The sequence below is a fragment of the Gymnoscopelus microlampas genome (assembly GCF_963454915.1).
Source record: "Gymnoscopelus microlampas genome assembly, chromosome: 7".
NCBI classification, from domain to species: Eukaryota; Metazoa; Chordata; class Actinopteri; order Myctophiformes; family Myctophidae; genus Gymnoscopelus; species Gymnoscopelus microlampas.
Window position 1 is genome coordinate 23,071,502 of NC_139944.1, and position 25,425 is coordinate 23,096,926.

Sequence of the window (25,425 nt, forward strand, 5' to 3'; positions counted from 1 at the left end):
AGAAATTACAAACCAAATAGGTTCGCCTATATTGAAATGCCCAAAATAGGGATGCCAGATTGAAAGTTGAAAATATTTATTTTAGGGTATAGAATTTGCCTCTGTATTGGGAAATGCACAAAATGCTATAGTAAATTGAAAGATAATTCATAACTTTTTGTATAGCTGTATACTGTATGTTGCAGTAATGGTGTGGTTGTCACAAAGTCCTACGGCACACCCGTCCTTGTCTCACTGCACAACACTGGTATAACCCAACACCCCATGTTGCTGTCCTGGTCTGTTCCTCCTTTAGGTGTTGGTGCTGTTGGATGTATCCCCAGACCAGTCCATGTTGGATGAAGGGGTGGCAAGAGAGGTCATCAACCGCATCCAGAAGCTACGAAAGAAGGTTGTTGGAAATAATGCTTAATTCATACCGTCGTACAACGGTGTCTTCAGGATGCGCCACGTTGAGAGCTTGTAGATCTGATATTTTCACTTTTTTCCTTTCTTATGAAATAGTTAAAAAATATCTTGTAGAAAACGTAATTAAATGGATATTTACTCACAAGTCACGACCCATAAAAATGGGTCCGTGACCCAAAAATGGGCACCCACTCATTGATTGGGAAACGGTGTATACTGTAATGCATGGGTCTTCAACAAGGGGTCCGGGACCCTTAGGGGGAAAAACGTTGAAGACCCCTGCAGTAATGTATGACGGCAGAGCCGGGATGACATTTACATTTTGACAGGACATGAAATGCTGCAGCCACTGGAGGCAGGAATAAATGAACTGTTAAACTAATGTCACTTCTGATGGCATGTGTGGTGTTATGAACAACACTCATTTGGACTACAGTGTATACACTGGATATATTCATATTCCCCTCTACATTTCCCATGCTAATTTTGTCGAGGCAGCCTTGAAGTATTTCCATTGCAGCACCGCAGTGAGAAATGTCTCCATCATAAGGCAGACTTAAGGGAAGCTTAATTATGGACTGGCCCTATTTTTTTTTATGTTTTCTTTTTTACTTTGACTTTGACTTTGAGGCTTTGAAGTGGTCTGAGGAGTAAAGACGGATTAGCCATCAGCCTCTTGTTTTCTCAAGAAACAAATAGGTTTTTTTCCGTCCTATGGTGGCGGTGGTCGCTGGCTCCCGGCCAGGCTAAATTCCTCCTGTTATTTCAAACTGAGATCTGGAATTTTTTCCACCCTGGGAGATGGGAATTAATTTTTTAACAATTCCTCGAGATGTTGTAAGCGGTAGTTTGCGGGGGTGGGGTGGTCGGGGGGAGGTTGGTGTGTGTGCGCACGCGTTTCATGCGGTAGAAGAAAGAGAAGGCCAGATTGTTTTGCATAGGACTGTGTTTGATCTCTCTAGCTTTCTCTGAGAGAAGCGCGTGCGCACACACACACACACACACACACACACACACACACACACACACACACACACACACACACACACATACACACACACACACACACACACACACACAGAGAGAGAGAAACACAACTGCAGTGTGAACCTCCTCAGGATGGGGTCAGTACCTTGACTAGGCAGGAGCAGCCCATAAATCTTGCGCCATTGATTGACTGCTTCTCTGTATCTAACTAATGTTATTCTTCTGCCCTTGAGTGACACTGAAGTTGGTGTGTGTGCGTGCGTGCGTGCAAGCGCGCGCGCGTGTGTGTGTGTGTGTGTACAACAATCACACACTGTAAATCAGGATGAGATCAATATGTTTGAGTGTCTGAAGGTTGGAGGAAGCAGCAGATGGACAGGCTGTGATCCACCACTTATTAAATGTCTTCTGTCCTCTTTTATTAGTTTTATACATCACTTTATGGCTGAAACTATGGATTATCGATTAATATATCGATCACTTCTTCGAATAATCGAGAAGCACTATTTAAATATTTTGTAAATGTTTTATTTATCAACAAATCAATTAACCGCTTTCGTGTACGGTATACTTCATCATGCACACGTTGTGAAAATCTACAAGTCTACAACAATTACAATAGTAATTGAAAAAATACTGAATTTACTTTTTCTCTCCTCATTCCTCATGTCTCTGCTCTATCCAGGGACACTTGGTGCCTTCAGATGAAATAACAGTGTACTACCGCTGCCTGCCAGCAGGGGAGTACCTGGACTCTGTGATCCAGGCTCACACAGAGTTCATCCTAGCCACCACTAAAGCTCCCTTGCTGCCCTACCCCGTTCCCTCCACCGCCAACATCGTTGTAGAGGAGAAGACTCAGGTTAGAGACGCTTACATTGTTGGGGGGCTAGGAATTTGAAAAAGCAAGGAGCGCCACAAAAAAATAAACATTTCATTTATTTATTTTAATCTCTGGGACCCGAATCTAGACTGTAAACCTGTATTAAAGTTCTCAGTCCCCACGACTGATTTCAGTCATTTAGATTTCATAAGAGTGCAGCATGTCTTTCTGTCGGCTAACTTTTGGCTTTCTCTAAAGGATGAGTTATACTTGGTTTTGCGTACCGGTGCCGCACACTGAATCTAAAAGCTCACAACGTGCCTCAGTGCGACGCGTTGTGAACGTGTATATCGCTATTTTCGGTGTGTGACAACGGTAAACTGTGAAAAGGGAGAGTGTTTTTTACCCACTTAAGCCCCAGCATCCAAATTCTGGGGGAAGCTCTTATGGGGGGTTTAAGTGGTTAATGTCTGTCTCCTGTTGCAGCTGAAGGGCTCAGATTTGGAGTTGACCATATTGAAGGGGTCTTCAGCTCCCAAAATCAACCTGAATGGACCTGCGTGCTCCTATGTCAATCTCAGGGTCAAACTCGCCAACAAGGAACAAGGTATGCTATTACCAACTGGGATATGCAATTACTTTATTATTTTGTATAATTTAAGCCCACTTTGAATCCATTGTGTACTTTAAAGTAGAAATACTTTGCACCTTTTGTACCTGTTTCTGTATCTATGCTTTGTTTTCCCTGTGTAATGTAATGTATTTTATTGTTGCTTGTTTTATGGTCTTTTTTTGTGGGGACTGTGGCTGTAAATTAGCATTTTTGCTAAATCCGGTGTATTTACATTACATTGACATGTATTGTTCATTAATATGCAGTGTTCCGTCTCAAAAAGCACCTATGTGGAAAATATACCAGTGAAAGATAATAATAAAGAAATAACTTTTGTTTAATTGAACAAGTTACACAGTATGACTAACAAAGAAGAACAGGAGTCAATGTGGAAAAAGAGTCTCCTTGATTGACAAGGATCAATGAAAAAAACGACTGTGATTGGTTGTCCTACAGCGGGGGTGGTTCTTTTGGAGAACCCAGTTGGAGACAACAGACTGGGGATGAACAAGCTTCGGGAGGTGTGCAGCAGTGTATTTGGAACCAACAACACCCAGCTCTCTTTCTTCAACGGCAATACTGGTGAGACCTAGTTTTCACCTCAAATACAGTAGTGAAATGAATGATCACATACTGCACACATGCACACGCAAGGACAGGGAATTTGGAAACATTTGCAAATTCACCTGCAAAGAAATTACTTGTTTTGTTTCGCTCTCAACTGAATAAAGTTTTACATGCATGACTTTTTACATTACCTGAAAACAAGTCAGGTGTGCTGACAGCAAGGCCTTGTGTCGTGAGGCGTGCTGACAGCGAGCAGTCAGGTGAGCGAGGGCCCGCAACGATAGCCTCGCACGCTGACAAGCACCGAGTTTCCAAGCCATGATGGATGTTATAGGTATCGCCTGTTTCAATGCGCACATTTTAGGTCTGCAGTGTTATGCAGAAATATATTTATTCTCACACTACAGGCCAAATTCACTTTTGTTTAGCTGGTAGGAAATTATTAATGCACCTGCTATATTTCGTGATTTCTTGAATGACCTCTGATTAAATGCTGCATGGGTTTTTCTTTTCTTTTCATTATTTTCAATCGCTCTCTGGTGGGTGTCAATGTGTCACCTTGCTTGTTTTGTATGTTCCGCCCAAGTTCTTGTTTTTTCCCAAATTCACTGTAATACATTCTGTAGATGGCAAAGCCAGTAAAGACATACATGTGCCTTGTAGTTAAAAGAGTAGAATGAAAGAATTCCAGTATCAATCCATGACTGTCTGTTATGTACCCTCTCTCATTAAGTGTTCCTCCAAATCCTGTATTTTGTTTAATTCTGTATAAGACTTATGTGTTTGTGTTATGTAAGCATTTGCTGTAGAAAATAATTTCCTCCTTGAGGGAAAATGAAATATCTATCCATCTGTAGCCACACACTTCAAGTACAAACCAAGCTACCGAATCAAGGTCACAGTGATTGAAGAAGTAGCGAATGCTAGTGAAGAAGTAGCGAATGCTAGTGAACAAGACGCGTGTGTGTGTGTGTGTGTGTGTGTTCGTGTGTGTGTGTGTGTGTGTGTGTTCGTGTGTGTGTGTGTGTGTGTGTGTTTTTCCTGTTCTGTTCTGTTTACCTATAAATGTGCACATGTACGTGTTCACCCCCAGAGTTGAATAATGCGTCAGACCTTCAGGCTCTCAGTGGTACAACTCTGTCAGTGACATCACCAGGCTCCTCCCCTAGCCCCGCCCCCACTACAGACGGCCTGCTCTGTCCCTATATCAACCTGCTGCTCTGCAACGCACAGCCAGCCGGTACGAACCACCAGTGGTGCACTGTAACCATCACTACATTTACTCTAAAGTTAAACAATTTGGTAGTTTCACTTTACTTGAGTTGAGTATAATCCATTTTTTATTACTGTATACTTCTACTCCACTACATCTCAGAGGCAAATATTGTACTTTTTATTTGTGCGTCGTGTTGAGAACTTGTAGATCGGTTATTTTCAAAACATTTTGACACATTTTAAAAAGTTTGAGTACTTTTACTTTGGTACTGTAACAATATTTTTTTCAAGGACCCCCAGTTTCATATCATCGCTATCGGGCAAAAACCTTTTATGTCCAAAACCGTAACTTTTCAGGAAATGTAAAAAAGAACCTGTGTTCCAATGTATTATTATAATGTATGACTATTATTAAGTCACAAGCTTTTTGTTAATACTTTTCATTTGTTCAATATTTACAGAATGATCGTTCATTAATCGTAATCGAGGCAAAAGTTTGAAAGAATCGTGATTGATTTGAAGTCATATCGCCCATCCCTAATGTCGTTGTCTTTCAGTTCTCTCACACATTGTCTCCTCCTCCTCCTCTCAGAGTGCCTGACTGGAGAGGTTGCCACCCTTCTCCTGGAGAACCCAGTGGGTCACAACGGGCTGAGCCACACAGGCCTGCTGGCAGAGACTGCCAAGGTGTTTGGGCTTCGGAACAGAAGACTCAAACTCTACCTGAATCAGGACCTTACTCAGGGTAAGAGGAAACGGTGTAGTGTAGACTTGTACAGCGGTTTCAAACCTTTTATTTTTTTGAAAATCTCGTGTTTGCGGCCCTCCCATCTGACCACTTAACACGGCAGCCATATGGCTGCCGTGTTAAGTGGTCAGATTGATGGACATTTTGGTGTGCATTTTTAGAACACGTTTATTGTAATGATCAATCAATCGATTGTGTATTATACTTCAAGTTCCTATTTATTATGACGTGTTTGAAAAGAAAACAAACCATGACATTTGTTTTATTTTTTTTACTAATTGTACATTATCATTAGTGTTTTGCCAATTATTTGGGGGCCCAATTGCAATATTCTGACTGCCCACTTGTAGGCCTACAGTTTGTGAATCAGTGGTGTAGTAATACACCACTGATTCACAAACTGTGAAATCACTGTGATAATCAAAGAAAAACAACATCCCCTTTAGAAACCTCTAAACATGTCTCAATGCCGCTTCTGTGTCGGCACGTATGAGTTAAGCACCTACTGTAAAGTTATTCTATCTGCCCTGGTCCCTACTCCTCACTTTATTACACTTGGTCAGTGCTGTTCCAGAGCTGGTGTATTTACTAGTCCCTGCGGTAGGGGGAAATAACTTTCCTGCATTCCCCCAGCAGATGGCTGCTCATGTGGCTCAGGGGTTAATTAAGTGTCTTGCTCAGGGACATTTTGACATGTAGACTGGGCGAGCCGAGGGTCGAACCGGGGACCTTTCGATTCCCAGACGGCCTATCTACCCACTTGGCTACAGTCACCCGTAAGGTCTTGTTTAAGCCATTACCAATTAGTGGGGGTTGTTCAGTTTTAGAGAAACCAAAGGCTATCCTAGTGGGCTATACTGCAGCTGCTTCCATGTCGGGCGAAAAGGACCAATCGGAGCACTATATTACTTTGGCAATTGGCATAACCAATATTTCGTGTAAAATGCGGCAATATAAATATGATATATCAATTGCCAATTTTGTCCAGGTTTTTTCATGATGTGAGCTGGCTGCATATGCACCATATCTGTAACGGGTCCACTGGAAGCTCAGCCTCGGTCCTCATTATGTGTACACTGCATTCCGATACGGAGCTGCTAGGCCGCAGGGTCGAGTGTGCCATTAACTCCTGCACCGAGGGCTTGAGAGGTCAGGGTTAACTATCACTAACAGAGGCTCCAGTTAAACAGGAGGTGGTAAATCATGTGTCGGACAGAAGCGTACAGATAGCCTTCAGCCAGCCAGGTTGTTAGCATCAGAGGAGTGCCAACCTTGTAACAGAGGCGAGGAACGGCAGCTGTAGAACTACAGAGGCCTGTTGATTCTTGGAACATCCCCGCGCAATTACTGTACAGTTCCGGAGCCAATGCTGGCAGATGGGCAGAGATTCAGTATCCATAAGCAATAAAATCATAATAACATTCCTGCTTTGCCTCTCCGTGTTATGGAACTACACTGAGATGTCCGTTTTCATTCTGGTTGTGAAGCAGAAAACAACAAGTGACTCATGCAAACACAGGTGAATTAATGCTGTGGTGATTGCGGACGTGGAGTATCATGGATACGTAGAGGGTGATCTTAACTCTTGAACTTGTGTTGTCAACTTCATTAAAAGGAACACATCTCACTCCTACACGGTAGAACAAAAGAAAGCTGGTGGGATGATCAGGGTTAAAGGTCATATCAATTCATGTCCCAAATCTCTCTTCGTAAATTGACTTTTTGTTTTTGCATACGATGTTTGCTAAGCAAACGGCTCGTTGATTGAGATTTCCAACAGACTAAATAATGTTTTCAATAAACCACACAGGCTGTTGAGATACTAAGTAGGTTTTTGATGAAGCTCAATAAGTGAGAAATGGTGGAAAAGATTTTAATTTAGTATTTTAGTATATTTCTTTTAGTTTGAATTGCATGGGTTTATGGTCTCTGTCTCTCTCCCTCTCACATGTTATAGTCACAAAAAATACTTGAATGAGGTGGATATCATCCTACACTGTAATAAACATGTAACATTTTATTTTTTATTTTTTCAGAGCTACCAGGCGATTCCTCCGTGAAGAGTCTGAACACCAAAACCATTTATGTGAGAGCTCTCCCCACCACCGCTGAGGCATAAACCTACAGGCCTTCCCCCGGAGACAAAACACTTACCTTCCCTACGGTATACTGTTGAGGCATTTCTTTGTTCTTGGGAAAAAATAAATCCAAACACCTAGGTTACAGCTGTTTATTTACTGTTTTCAATCACATTTCATTCCTTTTACAATATTTGCTATCTGAAAGAGGAAGTTGCAAGTACTGTTGAAGCAGATTGCGTTGTCGGTCAGGCCACATTTGCAAAATTATTTGTTAGAGGCGAAAGTCTGTTATCTCTTTTGTTTTAATTTGTTCAATCAAAACATTAAACTGTCCAAACAATAGTGTTGAATTATTCTTTTCACTCAACAAACCATGTTTTTCTGTCATGAATCTATTCATAATAGTACTACTGATCTAGGCGGGTGAAGTCACATGACTGCACCTAACAGTACTGTATGGCAGTTAATGGAACTAATAGATTTAATTGATTATAAATATTATAGTTAATTTAAAATAGTAATTTAATAGTATACATTATAGGCTAAACGTTAAAACAATAAATGTTCAAAAGTTGTGAAAATAGCAGATCTAGAAGCTCCCAACTCCTCAACGCGTCGCGATGCAACACATTGTGAGCTTGTAGATCTGCTATTTTCACTATTCTTGCACAACACCATTGTATGTATAATAACATAACACTTAAATGGTTAATCAATTGGTTGATTGTATATTAAAAACTAATCAATATATGAAAAAGGGGCTTCTCGATTAATTAATTATTCAAAGAAGTAAACGATAAAATATTCGCTAAGAAAATAATAGACAGTTGCAGCCCTAAACTGCGCCATTACTTGCTGAACTGGTCTCAGGTCAGCCCTTCTATTCTCCGCTAATAGCATGAAATGGTGTGATGAAATGACCTCGTTTGTCCAACTGTCAATATTACCTCTGAAGGTTCTTTCCCTTTGTAATGCTAATGATGCCCTTTATGCAGCCTGTGTTCCATCAAGGCTGTCTCTAACCAAGTTAATTTGGTTCAGAGTAATTATGACTCCATCCGTATTTGGGGAACCATTGGAACTCATTGGCCACAGTTACATGGACACTCATGTATTCATTCAGAATGAATTCATTCCGAATGAACTCATTCTGAATAGAGGAATCTGATCCACTCACCTGTTTACATGGGACCTGAATAAAAGTATTCCTCGTTTACACGACCAAAGCATTCATTCAGAATATAACTTTTGACATGCGCAAAGTGGTTCCCGCCTACGCCCGGGCATGGACCAGGGGCCACTACCCGGAGCAGAGCTTCCCCTGGTGGGCATGGGAGGAGGCAATAGCCCGCTTGTGCCTCCGCGGCGGCGGAGGTCTATCGGTCGTAGGCAGGCCGGTAAGCAACGCACCGACTCCTGGCCAGGCAGCGTTGTATGCGGTGCAAGCCTGTGTTCCTTTGTCATCGCCGTTTTAATGCAAAAGTAGCAGATCTACAAGTTCAGACCAGTTTCTTTTTTTGTATTGGTACCAGACACGGTAAAACGTAGGCTAGCCTATAGTATTTGTCACATTTCTCATGTAGGTACCGTACGATGATGTCATCGCGCATTCGCACATGGTCATTATAATAATAAGAGAGAGAGAGAGAGAGAGAGAGAGAGAGAGAGAGAGAGAGAGAGAGAGAGAGAGAGAGAGAGAGAGAGAGAGAGAGAGAGAGAGAGAGAGAGAGAGAGAGAGAGAGAGAGAGAGAGAGAGAGAGAGAGAGAGAGAGAGAGAGAGAGAGAGAGAGAGAGAGAGAGAGAGAGAGAGAGAGAGAGAGAGAGAGAGAGAGCAACACTACAGTCTATGATCAATGCGTTTCTGCGTTTACGTGTGGAAAGGGATGTGGCCAGGGATTCTTTTTAAAAACTGAGGACTAAAATACCTGTTTAGAAAAAGATCCCAGCAATCCTCAGAGCGTCCGTTCTCCTGGACAAGTCTGGCCTTAACCATTACAGGCTTATTAAATGACGCTATTAGAATCATTAATTTTATCCCGCAGGAGCGAGCGCTTCTCAGCACCAACCGTGGCTGAATTAGAGATTTGATAGGTCATTTTTGGACAATTCTGACAGCCCTACTAAGCACAGACATGCGCAAAGGAATGCATGTATTCCAAACGGACAGGAGCGTTTGGAATAAAGTGTTTACGTGGTCAATTCCGATTGATTTAACCCGATTCAAACGGTCTATACCACCCCTCCTATTCCGAATGAAAATGCATTCGGGTCAGACTGGAATGGAATATTCTATTCCAATTGGGGTGTTTACATGAGCAAATCTGTTCGGAATGAATTCATCCATTCATCCATTCCGAATAGAAGTGTATTCATTCCGAATACAACTGTCCATGTAACTGTGGCCATTGTGTTTGCACGCCCTTGAATTTGGTGGGCAAACCCTTGCCGTGTTCACTCATAGAAAATCCAGAGGAGCATAGGAAGCAAATGCTGGACAACTGGAGCATATGGACAAAAGATCTAGCAATGTAATAGTCTGAGTAACAAGAAAAAATGCATTTCTTTGTGAAAAAATTAAGAAATAGAAGAAGGTCGCATGGATGACCAACAAATATGTATTTCATTTGCTGTTCCTCCAAGCAGGCCTATCTTACAGTATGTGAAAACATAGATATAGCATACGCTAAATCAGTAGGGCCGTGTAATCCTTTTGTTTTTTTTCCTTTGGAGAGATATTGTGTTATTGCTGTTAATGATTTTCTTGAAAGCCTGACATTTTTCTTTCCTGTAATTTCACTAACATGACTGTTTAAATGTCAAGGAATGGCTACTAGAAAATAAATCGAATCCTCTTGATCTCAGGGTGCACATGGAGCGGCACGGCTCCAATATGGATCCTGGACTTCATGTGACCAGCCTGTGATGTCGGTCATCTAGTATGATGTCAGTCGTCTATGACGTATGTCTTCAATGTTTGACTCCAAATTTGCAATGGATATAACTGCCTGCTGGCAGTTTGCACAAGGAATTTGGCACTGATTCTGGTGCTGCAGTTTGGGAGATTAGCTCTGGACAATCACACACAGACACACAAACCAAGTCATTAAAGCAGGGGTCTTCAACAGGGGGTCCGCGACCCCTAGGCGGTCCTCAGAGTTACTCCAGGGGGTCTGCCAAATCATTGTGATAGGATATTTCTTTCTACATGAACCCTAGCATCTCTATTCTTAGGAACATCAACATACAAGTTCACGCCTGCGAGGCTTTGTGCGCTTGTACAGTAGATTGTCTATTTTCGGCAGAGAGATTTGGTATAGGGGGGAAAAGGCGCAAATCAAGTACCATGTATTGAAGGTTTTAAGTGGTTAAATGTCTGAAATGAACAAAAAACATTAATTTACACACCACTGATGATAGTCAATGAAGCTATCTATGAAAAAGTTTTATCTGCAACACAATTGTATGCAATGTAGTGAGGGTCCCTGCTTCGTCTCTCTCGGCTAGGGGGTCCTTGGGCTGAAAAACGTTGAAGACCCCTGCATTAAAGGCATAGAGTTGTTTCCAGAGTGTAGACATAAGAATTGAAAAAGATGCCAAACACTTTTACAATTAAAAAAATCCTCTATAATGGCATTCCTATGGCGATATTAGAAAGGAAAATATATTTCTGACTGACACACTTAATTGGTTTTAGTTTGCCATTATCATAGAGGAGATATTGGTTTTATAGCGTATAATGTTCCTCATGTCAGTACTTGCATACAGTATATGCTTTGTGTGAATGTTTTACCATGTCAAATCTTAGCCATGGTCCACACCACTAAATATTCTACCTCTGTCCTATTTTATACTTTGTCATACGATGGTGTTGCGCTCGCAATGATGCAATGTGTTCTTAGCTTGTAGATGAGTTATTAGTTTTTTGAAGGGGAAAAAAAGCAGATCTGACTACTATGTATTTTTTTGCAATGGAGATATTCTGTACCAATCCTGGGCCAGTGTTTGTGGATCTTGTTTTCAGTGGGGCTGCTGCAGCCTGACGGGTTGTAGCCATATGCTCCTACTCTTCCTTACACAGCCTGGTACCAGACAGTGAAGGAGCGCTGAGTGCACTGCCAACTGGACCAGGGAACAAGCAGAGAAGTAGGAACACCTGTTGGGGGCACTGTTGCAGAAGAACATTCACATCTGGATGTGAAGGAAGACAGCAGACTGTACTCTGCTGCGTGTTCTCTTATTACTGGGATTTATCAGCACTACGGGGTAGTGTGGACTCGAGCATACAGTGTTATGATCAATAACACATATTTATTCTCATAAAAGTACTTTGAAATGTATAGAGGATTATTTACAAGACCATTCTGTACCACGGTCTGTGTGTTGGCCGAGCAATTAATGTGTCTTTCATTTCTTAATTTAGAAGATTGACATTGGAAGACAGACAAAATATCCATAACATACAGTATCTTCAAATGCATACAGTTCAGTACATGATTATGTACATAACATAATATATAGTGTTAATTTAACTCAAGTGTTGTTTTTGCACTTACGGGTCAAACTGATGCACAATTTTGTTTTGTCAATATGTACACAAATACACTACCCATGGTGTATTAAACATGAAGCAGTTGAAGTTAATCAAACTGGTTTCAGTCAATCAGTCAACCTCAAGGCAGGGCAAGGCTACTTACCTATTCGAAATAGCTGATCCACAAGCTCGGGCTTGTACTGTAGATCGTCCATTTTGGATACATTGTTATAATTGATACATTTAAGACAAATCTATTATGGGACTCCTAAATAGATTATCATATATCTATGATTATAGATTTACAGCCTCACTGAAATCACAAATCCCTCTGAAGATTTGGGCGTCATCTATCTACCTGGATAATAGCCTTTCTGAATGTATATTATTTAGCATCCATGTCCCATCATCCTCATGTCCTCCTCTCTTCTGACCTTCATCCCTCTATCTCCCATCTGGTCCTGCTGGTCCAGGTATCAGTGTGGGTCAGCCTAGCCATCTGCTGATAGATACACTCACCACACAAACCATTTACAAGATCATCATGTATAAGTGACAGCACACACTCCTCCATTCATCTCGTTATGCAGAGGTGGACAAAGTACTCAACCTCAGGATTTGCCCTAGTCACAAAAAACATGAACGTCATCTAAACTATTCATACACTCATAGACTATTCCAAATAAAGACTGTGGTATACAAGAAAGGACTACTTCCTCTGGCGGAGGGACACAGATTTGCGCCACTTTCAATTATCTTCTGACTTACACCTGGCATGAGTCATCATGAGTGAACGGAACTTCAGACCAGACAGTTCAGCATTAAGAAGATGTGTTTTTAAGTAGCCTATATACATTAACATTTTATGTAGTAGGCAGGCAGCCAGTAATATTAGTTCGTTGTGTTTTTCGCTCGACGCCACTATCACTGATACAGGCTACAGAGCAAAGTAGAAACATTCGCTAATTAATGTCTTGATAAAGACATATTGTTTTCTTTTCTTTGTAGCCTACATCTGACAGGCCTGCTGAGCTCAATGGCAACGATGAACGCAAAACAAAATATGGCAGGTAAGGAAAGAGGCTTGTACAGAAAAATATGTAATGATAGTCACAGCTCCTATATTTGTTTGTACACACATACACATGATGTATAGTATAGGCCTACTATACATAATATCTGCGACACCTCGCGCAACAGAGCATTGACAGAAAGTTAGTATTCTCAACACTGACTTTCTGAAACCCAGTTCTTAAGACATGTCAAGAAACCCAGCTCCTTAATTGAATGTGTATGTTTGAGAAGCGGTGCGCGAAATTTAAAACGAACTAATTAATGCACTGTTCCCCAACAGCAGGTCGAGAGATTGCTCGCGGACCAATTTGTATGGGTCGCAAGTAAATATCCCCTTTTTTTTGTTTCCTACATAAAAATAATATTTCAAAGAAGTGAAAGAACTAAAGTTTAAACAAAAAAGTCCATCTTTTTCAAAAGAATTTCATAAATAAAATCAGAAAATCTAAACATTTCCATAAATAAAAGAAAAAAAAAACGTTTAAGAAGTAGTGGAAAATAGCTCACAACAAAGCATGAAGGACGCGTTGTGAGTTTGTAGCTCTGCTATTTTCACTAGGGGTGCATTTCGCCTTTCCTATACCTAACCCTAACCGCACGCGGAAGCCACTAGTCGGAGTGGCGAGATGTCGGATTGGAAGGAGCACCCCTTTCACTAGTTTGGGTGCTGCCGGGCAAACGTCTAAATTATCTTTTGGGTCTCGAGCTAAAAAGTTTGGGAACCACTGAACTAATGCACACGCTGTGACGCGCGAGGTGTCGGTTAGTTACAACACGTTGACTCCACAATGTACACTTCTCCTAAATGCAGCATCTTCGCCCCAATGCGCCTGCTCTGCTCTCCCTCCCTCCAGTCAGTCCACACAGCCAGCGGACACACAGGTAGGAGGATACACGAACACCATACATTCAATGTACATTATCACCCATTTATCCAACGTTTTGTTGTCACTGGTGGCGTACAGTTGAACAATAGTGCGCCTCGTTTCGCTTTTAGACATGCTCTGTGCCTCTTGTGTGGTTATTAATGTCCACGAGAGCGACTGTCAAAATGATTGACTCGTGACGATGGGAGATGCCCTCCTGCTCCTCGCATCGCTAATGAGATGCGTCGATGGCACTGACACACTGTTGCTACCTAGCCATGGATCACACGACCGGTCGTATGTCACGACCGTCATGGATGAACTTCAACCTGGTGTTTGCACCTCTTCTATTTATGGCCCTTATATCTACATAAACGTTCAGATTTCAAATTTAAAGTGCTTACCCCATGCCCACGGATGTTACAATTTTATACGGGCCCTCAGAAGTACCCGTAACTTCCGAATTGTTCAATAAAAAATATTTTAATCCGGCCGGTGGCCATTTTCTCAGAGTTATAATCTATCAGAGTGCAGTACACCTCCCAACCGATAAGGTCGCGCAGTTGAAAGCACATGGAGGAAATACGAAGAAAATGGCCACCGATTGGATTAAAATGATTTTTATTGAACAATACGGAAGATACGGGTACTTCTGCGTTCCCGAGTGTAATTGTAACATCTGTGGCCATGGGGTAAGCACTTTATATTTGAAATATGAGCGTTTATGTAGATGTACGGGCCATAAATGGCGAAAGTGCAAACACCAGGTTGAAGTTCATCCGTGAGCATGATGATATGACAGTCATGTTTCAGGGCTATGTTGCTACCCAAATGCATTCTGTCCGCTAATGCTACACAGTTCATTATATCAGTCCAATGAGTCCTCAAACCTTTTAATTTCATAGAGAGATGGAACAAATGGAACTAAATCCATACATTCTCAGAGTTACAGGCCTATAAGGGTCCATTTGGAAGTTAACCCCCTCAAGGAACCCTGAGGGTCACTGGACCCCACTTTGAGAACCACTGAAATAGACATCTATTATCTATTACAAATAGACTTATTAAAGTGTATATGAAATAAATGGACCTTCTGTTCAGAAAGGGATTTGATTTATGTTGCACTGTATTTCGCACATTGTGCGAGCAACATATCCATTGATATACCCTCCCCCCACCTGAGTCCATACAGTTATTACTTAACTGGTCTTCAAAGTAATTTTGTTATTGTCATATAGTTCCAGTAATTTTCTGTAGTGATGTTGTATAGCTACAGTTGCTCCATGTGCTTTGTTAAGTCTTTAAATATGTGGTTGGTTTGGTTGGTTGAGCTAATGTTGCATTAAGTCTCATGAAAGAGATGGCCATCATAATGGTTTGCTACTATGTGTATCCAGTTATGAGAGAAGGACGTTTCTCAAATTCAACATGGAAACTGGAGGGTCAAAGCTTATTTCACACTTGGTCGATCTACAACCTCAACAACGCGTCGTATAGACTACGTTGCTGAGCTTGTAGGTCTGCTATTTTTGACGCGTGAGAAGAAAAAATTAGGCTTCACTGAAGCAATGTTTTCTGTCAAATCTGCCCTTATGTGAGTGAGATGCATATCATCATTCTGTGCTCTCAAGGGATTTGCCATATTCCATTTCTTCCCCACTGTAATAGATCCCTGAGTACACTAATGAATAATGCATAATGTCACTGTTTGTCATATGCATTGCTTTTACTGCATGGCTCTGTGGGAGTCTATAAGAGGGACTGTGTGTGTTTGTGTCTGAGCTGATCGCGCAAATCTGGACGTATTAGAGCCAAATCTCCTGTGTTTCTCTTTAGTTTTATAATGGAAGACATCAATATTGAATTGAATATTGTTTGTGAACATCACAGGCTGGCCACATGAAGTCTGAGATCCACATGAAGCCACACCATTTCCATGTGGATCTTGAGATCGCCACGTGATCGAACTTGTTGTACATTAACATGAAATTACTATACTGGTAAACAGTGTAATCTATCATTTTAGCATTCGAGTGAATAATCATGATGATTTATGTTTGTGTAATATGGAAGTCAGCGTCAAAGGTGGGTGGGGGACAAGCCACAAGCGGCAGCACATTAACAGGCCAGGCTAAGGGTGTTACTTAGGGCTGGGCTGAATAATACAGGAAGGGTTAAGTGGTTAATCAGACTAATCGATTTAGTCAATCATAATTTTTATTTTTTTTAATTTTTTGATTCGTTGATGTAAGAATATTTTTGCATTGTAAGTAATTCTACAATTTCTGGTGAAGCTTTTAGAAATACACCCAGCCCTATTGGAGAAGGTCATTGACTTTTGATTGAAAAAAAAGAAAAAAGTATAGGTTAACCAGTTTGCCAGCCGTTTGTTTAATGTAAATGTGAAATAAGGATTTCTACATTCTCAAATAACAGACTCATTACTTAATGAAATCACTTATGCTAATGAGCCAGCTGAGACTGTTAATTATGGCTTCAAGATTCAGTGCTTCCTCTGCATGTCATTTGCATATCATGCCACCATGTCATTATTAATTATACCATGGCGTCCTCACAGCAATCATCAAAAACACTATCAAAGTCATTCTTCAATCTTTATGGAATTGATGGACAGATGGATGAGGAATCGTGTATTTTAATTCTTTTGCTCTCTGCTCCACTGCTGGGCTCTCTCTGATGAACCGGGTTGCCAGATGTGACAATTAAAACTTTAGATGTAAGCTGTTTAATACACAGTTCCCATCAACAGTGTTAGCCAATTATTCTTGTGCTAATGCTCATTATGAAATTGATTGTCTCCTCTCCGCCAGGCCGGATGGATGAATGCCGTAGACTTATGTTTTCGCTTCTGTCTGTCCGTGTGTCAGTCCGTCTGTATGTGTTACTGCAACTCCTACAGATTTTGCCCAAAACTCGGTACACATTATCTTTTTTGTCATGTGATCAAGATATCATTCGGATTGTTCATATTCCATTCCAATTGGCTATGACTGACTTCCAAAGTTTGCAAGCCCTGGGGTAGGCAACTCAGCCTGGCGAAGACATGCGCTCCGAGGACTGTTTCTAGTTAGGGGGCCAAGAACGCAATGTGTAGGCACCCTTTTGTATTTGTTAGTTTTATTATTATTATACCGCCACTGCAGCCAGAACCGTGCTGTAGATTTTTATTCATAAAAAACTACAGAGAAATTCAAAACCACAACCATTGACTAAAGGGTGGCACTCAATTGAAAAAAAATAAAATAGACTTTGAACAGGTATAACTCTTGAGCTGTTTGACCTACAGCCATGAAACTTCATTACTTCCTTATGATGAACAACTTTGCCTCTTTGACCTATGACTTCTGACCCTTAGATCTTCCGCCATTTTGAATTATATGAACAACATTTCAATTCTACCTTCATCCTGGGATTTTTGAGCAATCTGCATGAAACTTTCTACACAATTTTGGACCAAAATGTAAAAAAAAAACTGAGGGGAAAAGTTTGTACGTGAAAAATATTAAGCCTTATGAGCCAATGAATATTGCAGTTTTATGAAAATTATTCCTCTGCCCCTAACTACATAAATGCAGAGTCACATTTTTACAAAATATGATAGAGGGTCATTCCAATAGTGCTGTTGCGAATCTTTTTACCAGTTTGGCAATTTTTAAAAAATCATTTAAAATAATGGCATTAAAATAATGCCAGAAAAATGGGATCTCTCATCCAATTTATCACGTAATCTGTAGGGTCCCAGTTAGTATAGGTGGCCTGATGAACCTCAAGGATTGGGGGTTGATGATTAAATTCATCTGGCCGCTGAATCCCCTTTCGCACTCTGTCTGGGCTATTGTGCTAGGTGTTAACGGCGTGTTGCCGCCTCTCTCGCGGGCACGCATTTGCACCTTCAGAGCTGCGCCCCGCTATAGGCTCCACCACGGTAGCTGTAATGGTACTGTAAATTTGGGATTCTGATACAGGATCAGCGCGTATGTGTGTGCGTGCGTGTGTGTTTGTGCGTGCGTGCGTGTTTCCTTGCATGTGTGCGTGGATGAGTGTGTGAAGGTGTTTTGATGTTCCTAATCTTTCAAGAACAGATTCTGCTCTCCGCTTGAATCTGTCGGGGGGGTTCGTCATATCGCGTACGCACTGGCCTACAAGTGGGCGTGCCTTCAGATCAGGAAGCAGGCCGCGCTTTACCCAATCAAATGTAGTGGGCGGGATTTACGTGTCTGCCGATCCTTCCCCACTAGAAACGAACCGAAACTCATTTAACAATAGCGTCCTCGGAGTAGACAAAACCACGGAAAGATATTCACATTTTAACTTGCTCTTTCATCATAGAAACAAGTGGGCGTATAACCAAAATGATCCATGTTCTCTGGGAGAAGAGGTGTTAGTTTTCCGTGTAGAAATATTATTAGTGGTAATGAAAACATAGTCGCACCACCGGAAGTGAAAGGCTGAAGGCAGACCAAAACCCTGGTTTCCTTGCGCACGAGTGCTCCATTTTGCTCCCCCCAGAGCTAAGTGAAATAGTAAAAAACAGCAGAGGGCGCTGGTTTTCCTTTTTTATTTGCCGATGGGTTCCCAGATTGTGATTTTCCAAACCATTGATCAGCCTTGAACAAAGCGCTCACACTGCTAGCTACTGTAGTTATTTATAGCCTACAAAGCATCTCAGTCGAGTCTCTAACCTGAAATAAACACATAAACACTCTTTCACCATTTTGACCTTATATCTCCCCTTTCAACTTTGGTCTACTGTTCTCTTTGTTACGTAAGTAAAGTCCTGATTAGCATGGTCTTGTAAGCCATGCTGTGTCAACTAGCCTGATACTTGGCACATGTTGATATTCAGCACTTCCAGGTAGAGGATTTAGACTCTGCATTTCCAGTCAAATGCTGAGTAAATCACTCATTGGAATGCTTACAGTAGCCTGTTTGTCTTACAGGCATTAAGGTCAAAACCTTGGTTTTAGAAATGGTTCACAGAACCTATGGTTCACAGAAACTTGTAAACTTTAACTTTGTAATAATTTCACACGCTGTAGGATACATTTCCGTCGAGTACTGAAGTGGTTCTCACACTATTCATGTCAAGGACCCCCAAATTAATATATTTGACCACAGACCCCATCAGAAAATATTTTGTGCCATTGAGTGCCATTGATGTGTTTCTAAAATATTCAAAATAATGTATCTTTTTTGAAAATAGCAGATCTACAAGCTCACAAAACGTCACGATGCGACAGATTCAGAATCAGAATCAGAATCAGGTTTATTGTCACATCACAGGTTTACAAGGTAAAAAAGTGGGTGAAATTCGTTTTTGTACAACACTCCCATCGCAACGTTAAATTCCGTAGAAAGAAGAGTGGGGAGAGAGAAAAAGAAGAGGGGTAGGGGGTTAAGTGGGAAGGAGATCAACAGAGAACAATAGAAGGCCAAAAAACAAGTTATCTACATATTTACAAAGTACCTGAGATAAGAGACAAACTAAGGTGCCTGAGCATAGCAGCAATGTATGTATACTGTGCATGATATACTTATAGACGCTAAGGTGCTTAGAGAGAAAAAGAGCGCAATAATAAAAAATCTAAAAAAGTTTGTGCGTTATACATGGGGATTAAGGTGCAGAGGGTCAGTGCGTGTTCACCTAAGGGTGGACTGACCCTGGTATAATCCGCAAGTAGCTCCATGAAGGAGAGCAACAAAAAGTAATCTTTAGCATTTTGACTAAAGCTTTTGCCACGTTGTGAGCGTTGTGAGCGTTGTGAGCTTGTAAATCGGCTATTTTCAAATAGCCGATGTACATATATCGGGTTTAAGTGGTTAAACTGATTTTGATGCTATATTAACTCATTTTGTTGGGGACCCCCAGGAACCCCCTCAAGGACCCTTGGGGGTCCTTGGACCCCATTTTGAGAACCACTGGAGTACTACACTGAAGCACTGATCCTGTGATGATATAAAAAAAAATCACAATGGACTAAGGAGACAACACAGACACACATAGTGCTTAAATGTGTTTGGGTTATTTTAGTTCATTTGTCTTCCTTTGTTATTTGGTGTATGGTGCACCTACAGTACTTCTGCAGACTTGTTTTCTTTCATACGGCTTGTTTCTGGGCTTAAAATTCTTGCCATGCATGAGGCATAGCAGCTACCTCCTGAGTGGTCACCTACAGTAAGTTCCTTAATGCTGACTTGCCTTTTCTGTGTTGCACTCCCCATGAAATGGAATCCACTCCTCAGATGCATGTCTGCATTGCTCTGGTAAAGAAATAAAAAAGTGTTAGTCCAATAATGAAACTGTCCAGATAGCTTAAGTGCCCATTGGCAACATTGTATTTGATTGTAATTGAGGTGGTGTGGCAGTAACATACAATGACACTCTGGTGAAATAGGATTGTTGCTAAGGAGATTATAACGCATTTGCTTTATATCACTGGGCTCAATGGCTGCTGATTGAAAGCATTCTCAGCTCATACTTAATGTACACACTGCCATACAGTGAAGTGCAAATCAGGGTTTGTGCTTAAGCGAGTAATCTTTGTGTGCCAGGAGCAATTGGAATCATGGCAGTACTAGTATTGCAAGTGGTTCAACATTGAGATGTCAGCCAAACGTTCAAGCCATGGGGCACCCTGATAGCCAACTGGTTAGGATGCATATCATATTATGGGAGCAAAATGCCCTGATCAGCGAGTCCTAGAACTGGGCGATAGGACTTCAGTTCAAATCAATATCAGGATCATTTCAATATTTAGCACAGAAGGAGAGTTAGACACAGAAACTCAAGGGAAGATACTGTGGCGTGACCGTGGCTGAGACAGAATGTTATTCCTACGTTGCAAGGTTGCCAGATTTACTGAATGCCTGGCATGTGCTGCATGGATGTAATTTGTCTCCAATATGTAATATAGGCAACCCTCATGATAGTGTTCTGGACATGGTCATTGGTAGCCAGTCACAGAGGTCAGTCCTAGAGATGTCGTCGCTGTCGTGTCATGGGTGGAAGCCTTGTATGTCCAAAAGCCTTACTTTTCAGGACATAGAAAAAATAACATGTGTTCCATTGTTCCAGTGTAGTTATTAGTTACTCACAATCTCTTGTTAATACTTTTCATTGGTTCAATATTCATAAAACCCACAGACACACTTAACCACTAACACTTGCTTTCAACGTTATTTAAAAGAAAAAAAGAAAAATTGCTTGTAGATCGGCTATTTTCACTGTTTTTGTGCGACACTGTTGGACAAAGAAGTAGGGCATTCATTTAGGAAAAAAATATATAAAGTTGAATTGTTGAGAGATACAAGGTGACAGTGACGATATGATCAGTGATTTACCTCTGGATTGACGCTTTGCAACCTCTCACATACCCACTGAAGTTATTATGTTGCATCGATAGAGAATACTGTATCAAGATGCCTGGGCAATAAAAAATGTATTACACGGTTTTATCTCAGTGTTATAGTGCAGGTCACAGGGTTGCCATATTAAAGGGCATGCAATATCTGTGTTCCCCAACAAGCTTGGTAGAAAGGGAGAAAAGAACCTTGATCTCGACCAGAGAGATGGGTGGTAGTAGAGCAGAGGACTATGAAATCAGTCGGAACACCAGTCGTTAATCCATTAAGACTGGGAACGCATATGTGACATTTTTAGATTTCTTTGGCTATTTAAAAAGATAGCAGATATACAAGCTCATAGCGCGGCACCGAGTGCCACGCTATGAGCTTGTAGATTTGCTTTTTTTTTTTTAAATCATGAAAATTTGTGCAAATCTTTGAATAACTGCTCAAAAATAATTAAGGGAACACTTTGATCCCTTTATTCTTTTGAGCAGTTTTTTGTACACAGTTCATGAAAACTAAAAAATAATTAAGGGATCAAAGTGTTCCCTACATTTCTTTGAGCAGTATATATATATATTTTAAAGCAAACATTTGTAACTCAAATCTTATTGCTTCTAGGGATTCTACAAATCTTCTAAATCCTAAAAAAAAATTGGAGAAAAAAACGTATGTTGCCATTATGGTGCTCAAACTTTTTCATGTCAAGGACCTCCCAAAATGATATGTATTTGGCCGTGGACCCCCATCTGAAAATAATTTGTTCCAGGAACCCCCAGAAGCAATGATTTGAATTCAAAATGTATATATATTCAAAGATTTGTACACATTTTCACGATTCTTTAATAAAAAATCACACCCAGTGTGAAGAGAGTGGTGCCTTTGAAAGTGTAACTGGTTGCATCCTTGTGTTGCAATCAGCAACACAAGTGAATATGTTGTCACGTGAATATGTTGTCACAGTGAATATGTTGTCACGTGACACGTGACAACATATTGTCACGTGTCACGTGAAGCTTGACCAATCATACGGACGGACATACGGACAAACGGACAAAGTCAAATGTAGGAGTGGTTGGCACCACTCAAAAATAGCCCAAAGAAATCGTAAAATGACACAGATGCGTTCCCGGTCTTAACGGTTTAATGTGGCGGTTGACAATCATATGCCATTCGGGACACAGTTATTTGTGGAATGTGGAAATGATGCAGCGTTGAAGATGTCCTTGTGCTGTACTGTATGTCGAATGTCGATATCACAACGGAGGCAGCTGTTATTGGAAGCACTGAGGTATAGCTTACATATGTAGCTGTCAGAGATGTCTCACTTTTTACCGGTTCGCTGCTGTTGTTGCTCTACCTTTGCTGTGCGTTGCTCCACTCTTTTTGTTTTTTTGTAGGTTTATTTTTAGCATCTTATGCTTTATTTCAGATAGGTCATTGTAGAGAGCCAGGAAACCAAGGGCAGAGAGAGAGAGGAGAGACATGCCAGACAAAAGCAGGGTCAGATTCAAACCTGTTGAGAGACAGGGAGAGAGGAGAGACATGCAAGATAGGACAGGGGTCAGATTCAAACCCGGGTTGTCGTGTTCACGAGGAGCATAATGGTCTTACTCTGTGCATAACTGAGTGAGCCACCAGTCTTGGTCCAGTCTTTAAAGACATCCATGACATGGCCAGGAATCACATTTGATTCTACATATCACGTGATTCATGTAAAAATGGTAGGCTATAGGCGGGACATGTCACAGATATTGATTGGCTTTTACGGTAGCCAATGGGATGAGGTTATCAACCGTTGTCAGCGTTGTGTCTTGGGGAGGAAAATGTACTGTACTAGAGGTGCGGGTCGCTACGCGACCCTTCCGTCTAGTCGCTGGCGCGAGGCTCTCGTGTAGCATGGTGTGTGTATTTGTTGCAACCTTTATTGTGAAGGAACCACCGGAAGTGCTAAGCTATTCATTCCGTTCCGTGTTACATAACACTCTGAGATGCTACATCGTGACATAGTGTCACAGATACCCACAAAAGTCACCAAAATAACACTGTTCAACGGGCTAATTAGTTAGCAGTGATGACATTGACCACACTGACGTTCATACAGGTTGTTGATAAGATGTTTAACGTAGCCGTTTGAGTGACGACAGCAGCGTTGGTTAACATTAGCGTCAGTGTTAGGCGCATGCTAACGCTATCGCCGGGCCGCCGACATCCGTCGGCCGCCCCGGCGATGTCACTACCAGCCGAGGCTTATTCTTGCGCATTAGGCCGCGATTTCCGCAGGGCCACTGCCTCGTGTCCTGCGTGTCTATTGACATTTGTAATGGTCAGAAATCTAAGTTGGGCTTGTTTGTGTGAGAATATTTCCACATTGGTTCGAAATGTGTGCTTATTTGAGCATTGAGGAGTTAACTGTGCAGGAGCTGTGTGGAGCGAGCGAGCTGGTGTTTTGAATGGCCGTCGCTTTGTTGTGTTTCGGCTGGGGCCGTAGGCGTTCGGTGATGGGCGGGGTTTTCGGGGTTGCCATGTCCAGGAGTTGTAAGCGTGAAGTGGCGTGTAATTGGTTAGGGAAAGTGTGGCCACGCATGCGCAGTGCGCAGGGCGGTGTTTTTGCACGAAGCTGGTTGCTTGTTGCCCGCGCGCAATGTGGCAACACTGATGCAACTGACCCACGTACAAACGTTCTGGCACATGACTGTAGATTCCAATTGTAAGGTAGATGAAGTAGAGCATTTTGAAAACAAAGATTTAAACCTGCAGCTCTACATGTGATATTAAGAAATATTGAGCAACTACATGACCGGCTGCAAATAAGAGGTTGTTTACAAATAAGCTGCGAGAGTCCAGCAACGGGTTTGTCTCTATTTCTCCTCCGGGGCCTATCTGCTCAAGCTGCCTTCAGAGATGCAGGCAGCGGTATCACTACCGATCCCTGGCTGCTCTCACAATACTGCAATAGATTGTTTATGTATGTTGTTTAATTGTAGTTGATAACTTCTATATTCGCTACCTCCATTCAGCTTGTAGTTCCTGTCCTTTTCAAATGGTGTCGACTACTACTGTGTGTGACTAGTCCATGCTCAGCGATAGTCCACAGTGAAGATTGACAGGAAACAGGGATAGGGAGATGGGAACTTTGGGAAGTGACATGCAGCAAAGGTCCGCTGGGCTCAGGATTTGACTAACTCTGGTCTCACTGTCAGGCATCAGAGCCTATGTGGTATGCGCCTTTTCCCCCCAGGAATTATTTTTAAATATTATGACCGCTACCTAAAACCGACTCTGATGTCAACAATGTGATTTTGATGTCAACAATGTGAAATTGTTTTGAGAATCCTCTAGTATTAATGCATAACACATACTGGTTGTGGAGACAATTTGTAGATTATAACATGGTTGTCTACAGTACATGCACATTGTACATCATTGTGATAGGGCCTGACTGATATATTGGACCAGTTTTTGTTTTTTAGGACCCTCTCTCTCTCTCTCTCTCTCTCTCTCTCTCTCTCTCATATATATTGTATATCACCAAAGCACTTCTCATGCCCGTATGCCTCCTTTGTCAAACAAATACTTGGACATACTGTAGCAGCTTTTACTTAACATATGAGTAAAAATTGCAACAACAGTGCTGGTGTAAGTAAGACATCAGCTGAACGGATTGGTTCCACTCTCTTGACTACTTCCACTTTCCATTTCCTGGTTGTTAGGCAGCCAATCAGCGGCTGGTGACAGCAGGGAAAAAAAGAGATGAATTGAACGGAAATCTCAACCCATTCTTCCAGCTCAGACAGGACCAGTGGTGTAAAGTTGCCTGTTTTTCCTGACTTTTTGGAAAATCGAGGCTTTGATTTTCCAGACCGTGATCAGACATGTAGCAGTTTGATCGTGGGGTATCACGTTGACAAATGACAACCCAACACGTTTTGAGCTTGTAGATCGGCTATTTTCAATATTTTGTTATATCACTATTATTAAAGGCACCATTGTACAACAAAGTATAATACTGGACTTAAGTGGTTAATCAGACTAATCGATTTAGTTCAGGGGTCTTCAACAGGGAGTCCGGGACCCCTAGGGGGTCCTCAGAGCTACTACAGGGGGTCTGCAAAATCTTCATGTGATATGATTTTTACTTTAC

General features: G+C 41.5%; 1 protein-coding gene across 1 annotated transcript in view; it reads left to right on the forward strand.

Annotated features, from left to right (window-relative positions):
- The window catches only part of iars1 (isoleucyl-tRNA synthetase 1), a 75,840-nt gene extending 68,056 nt beyond the window's left edge, over positions 1 to 7,784 (forward strand). Inside the window, exons 28-34 of the mRNA XM_084063146.1 lie at positions 296 to 391; positions 2,081 to 2,257; positions 2,705 to 2,825; positions 3,288 to 3,413; positions 4,492 to 4,638; positions 5,206 to 5,358; positions 7,398 to 7,784. Coding sequence (XP_083919272.1) covers positions 296 to 391; positions 2,081 to 2,257; positions 2,705 to 2,825; positions 3,288 to 3,413; positions 4,492 to 4,638; positions 5,206 to 5,358; positions 7,398 to 7,480 — 903 coding nt within the window. The 3' untranslated portion in view covers positions 7,481 to 7,784. The remainder of the gene's footprint in view (positions 1 to 295; positions 392 to 2,080; positions 2,258 to 2,704; positions 2,826 to 3,287; positions 3,414 to 4,491; positions 4,639 to 5,205; positions 5,359 to 7,397) is intronic.
- The last annotated feature ends 17,641 nt before the right edge of the window (positions 7,785 to 25,425 follow it).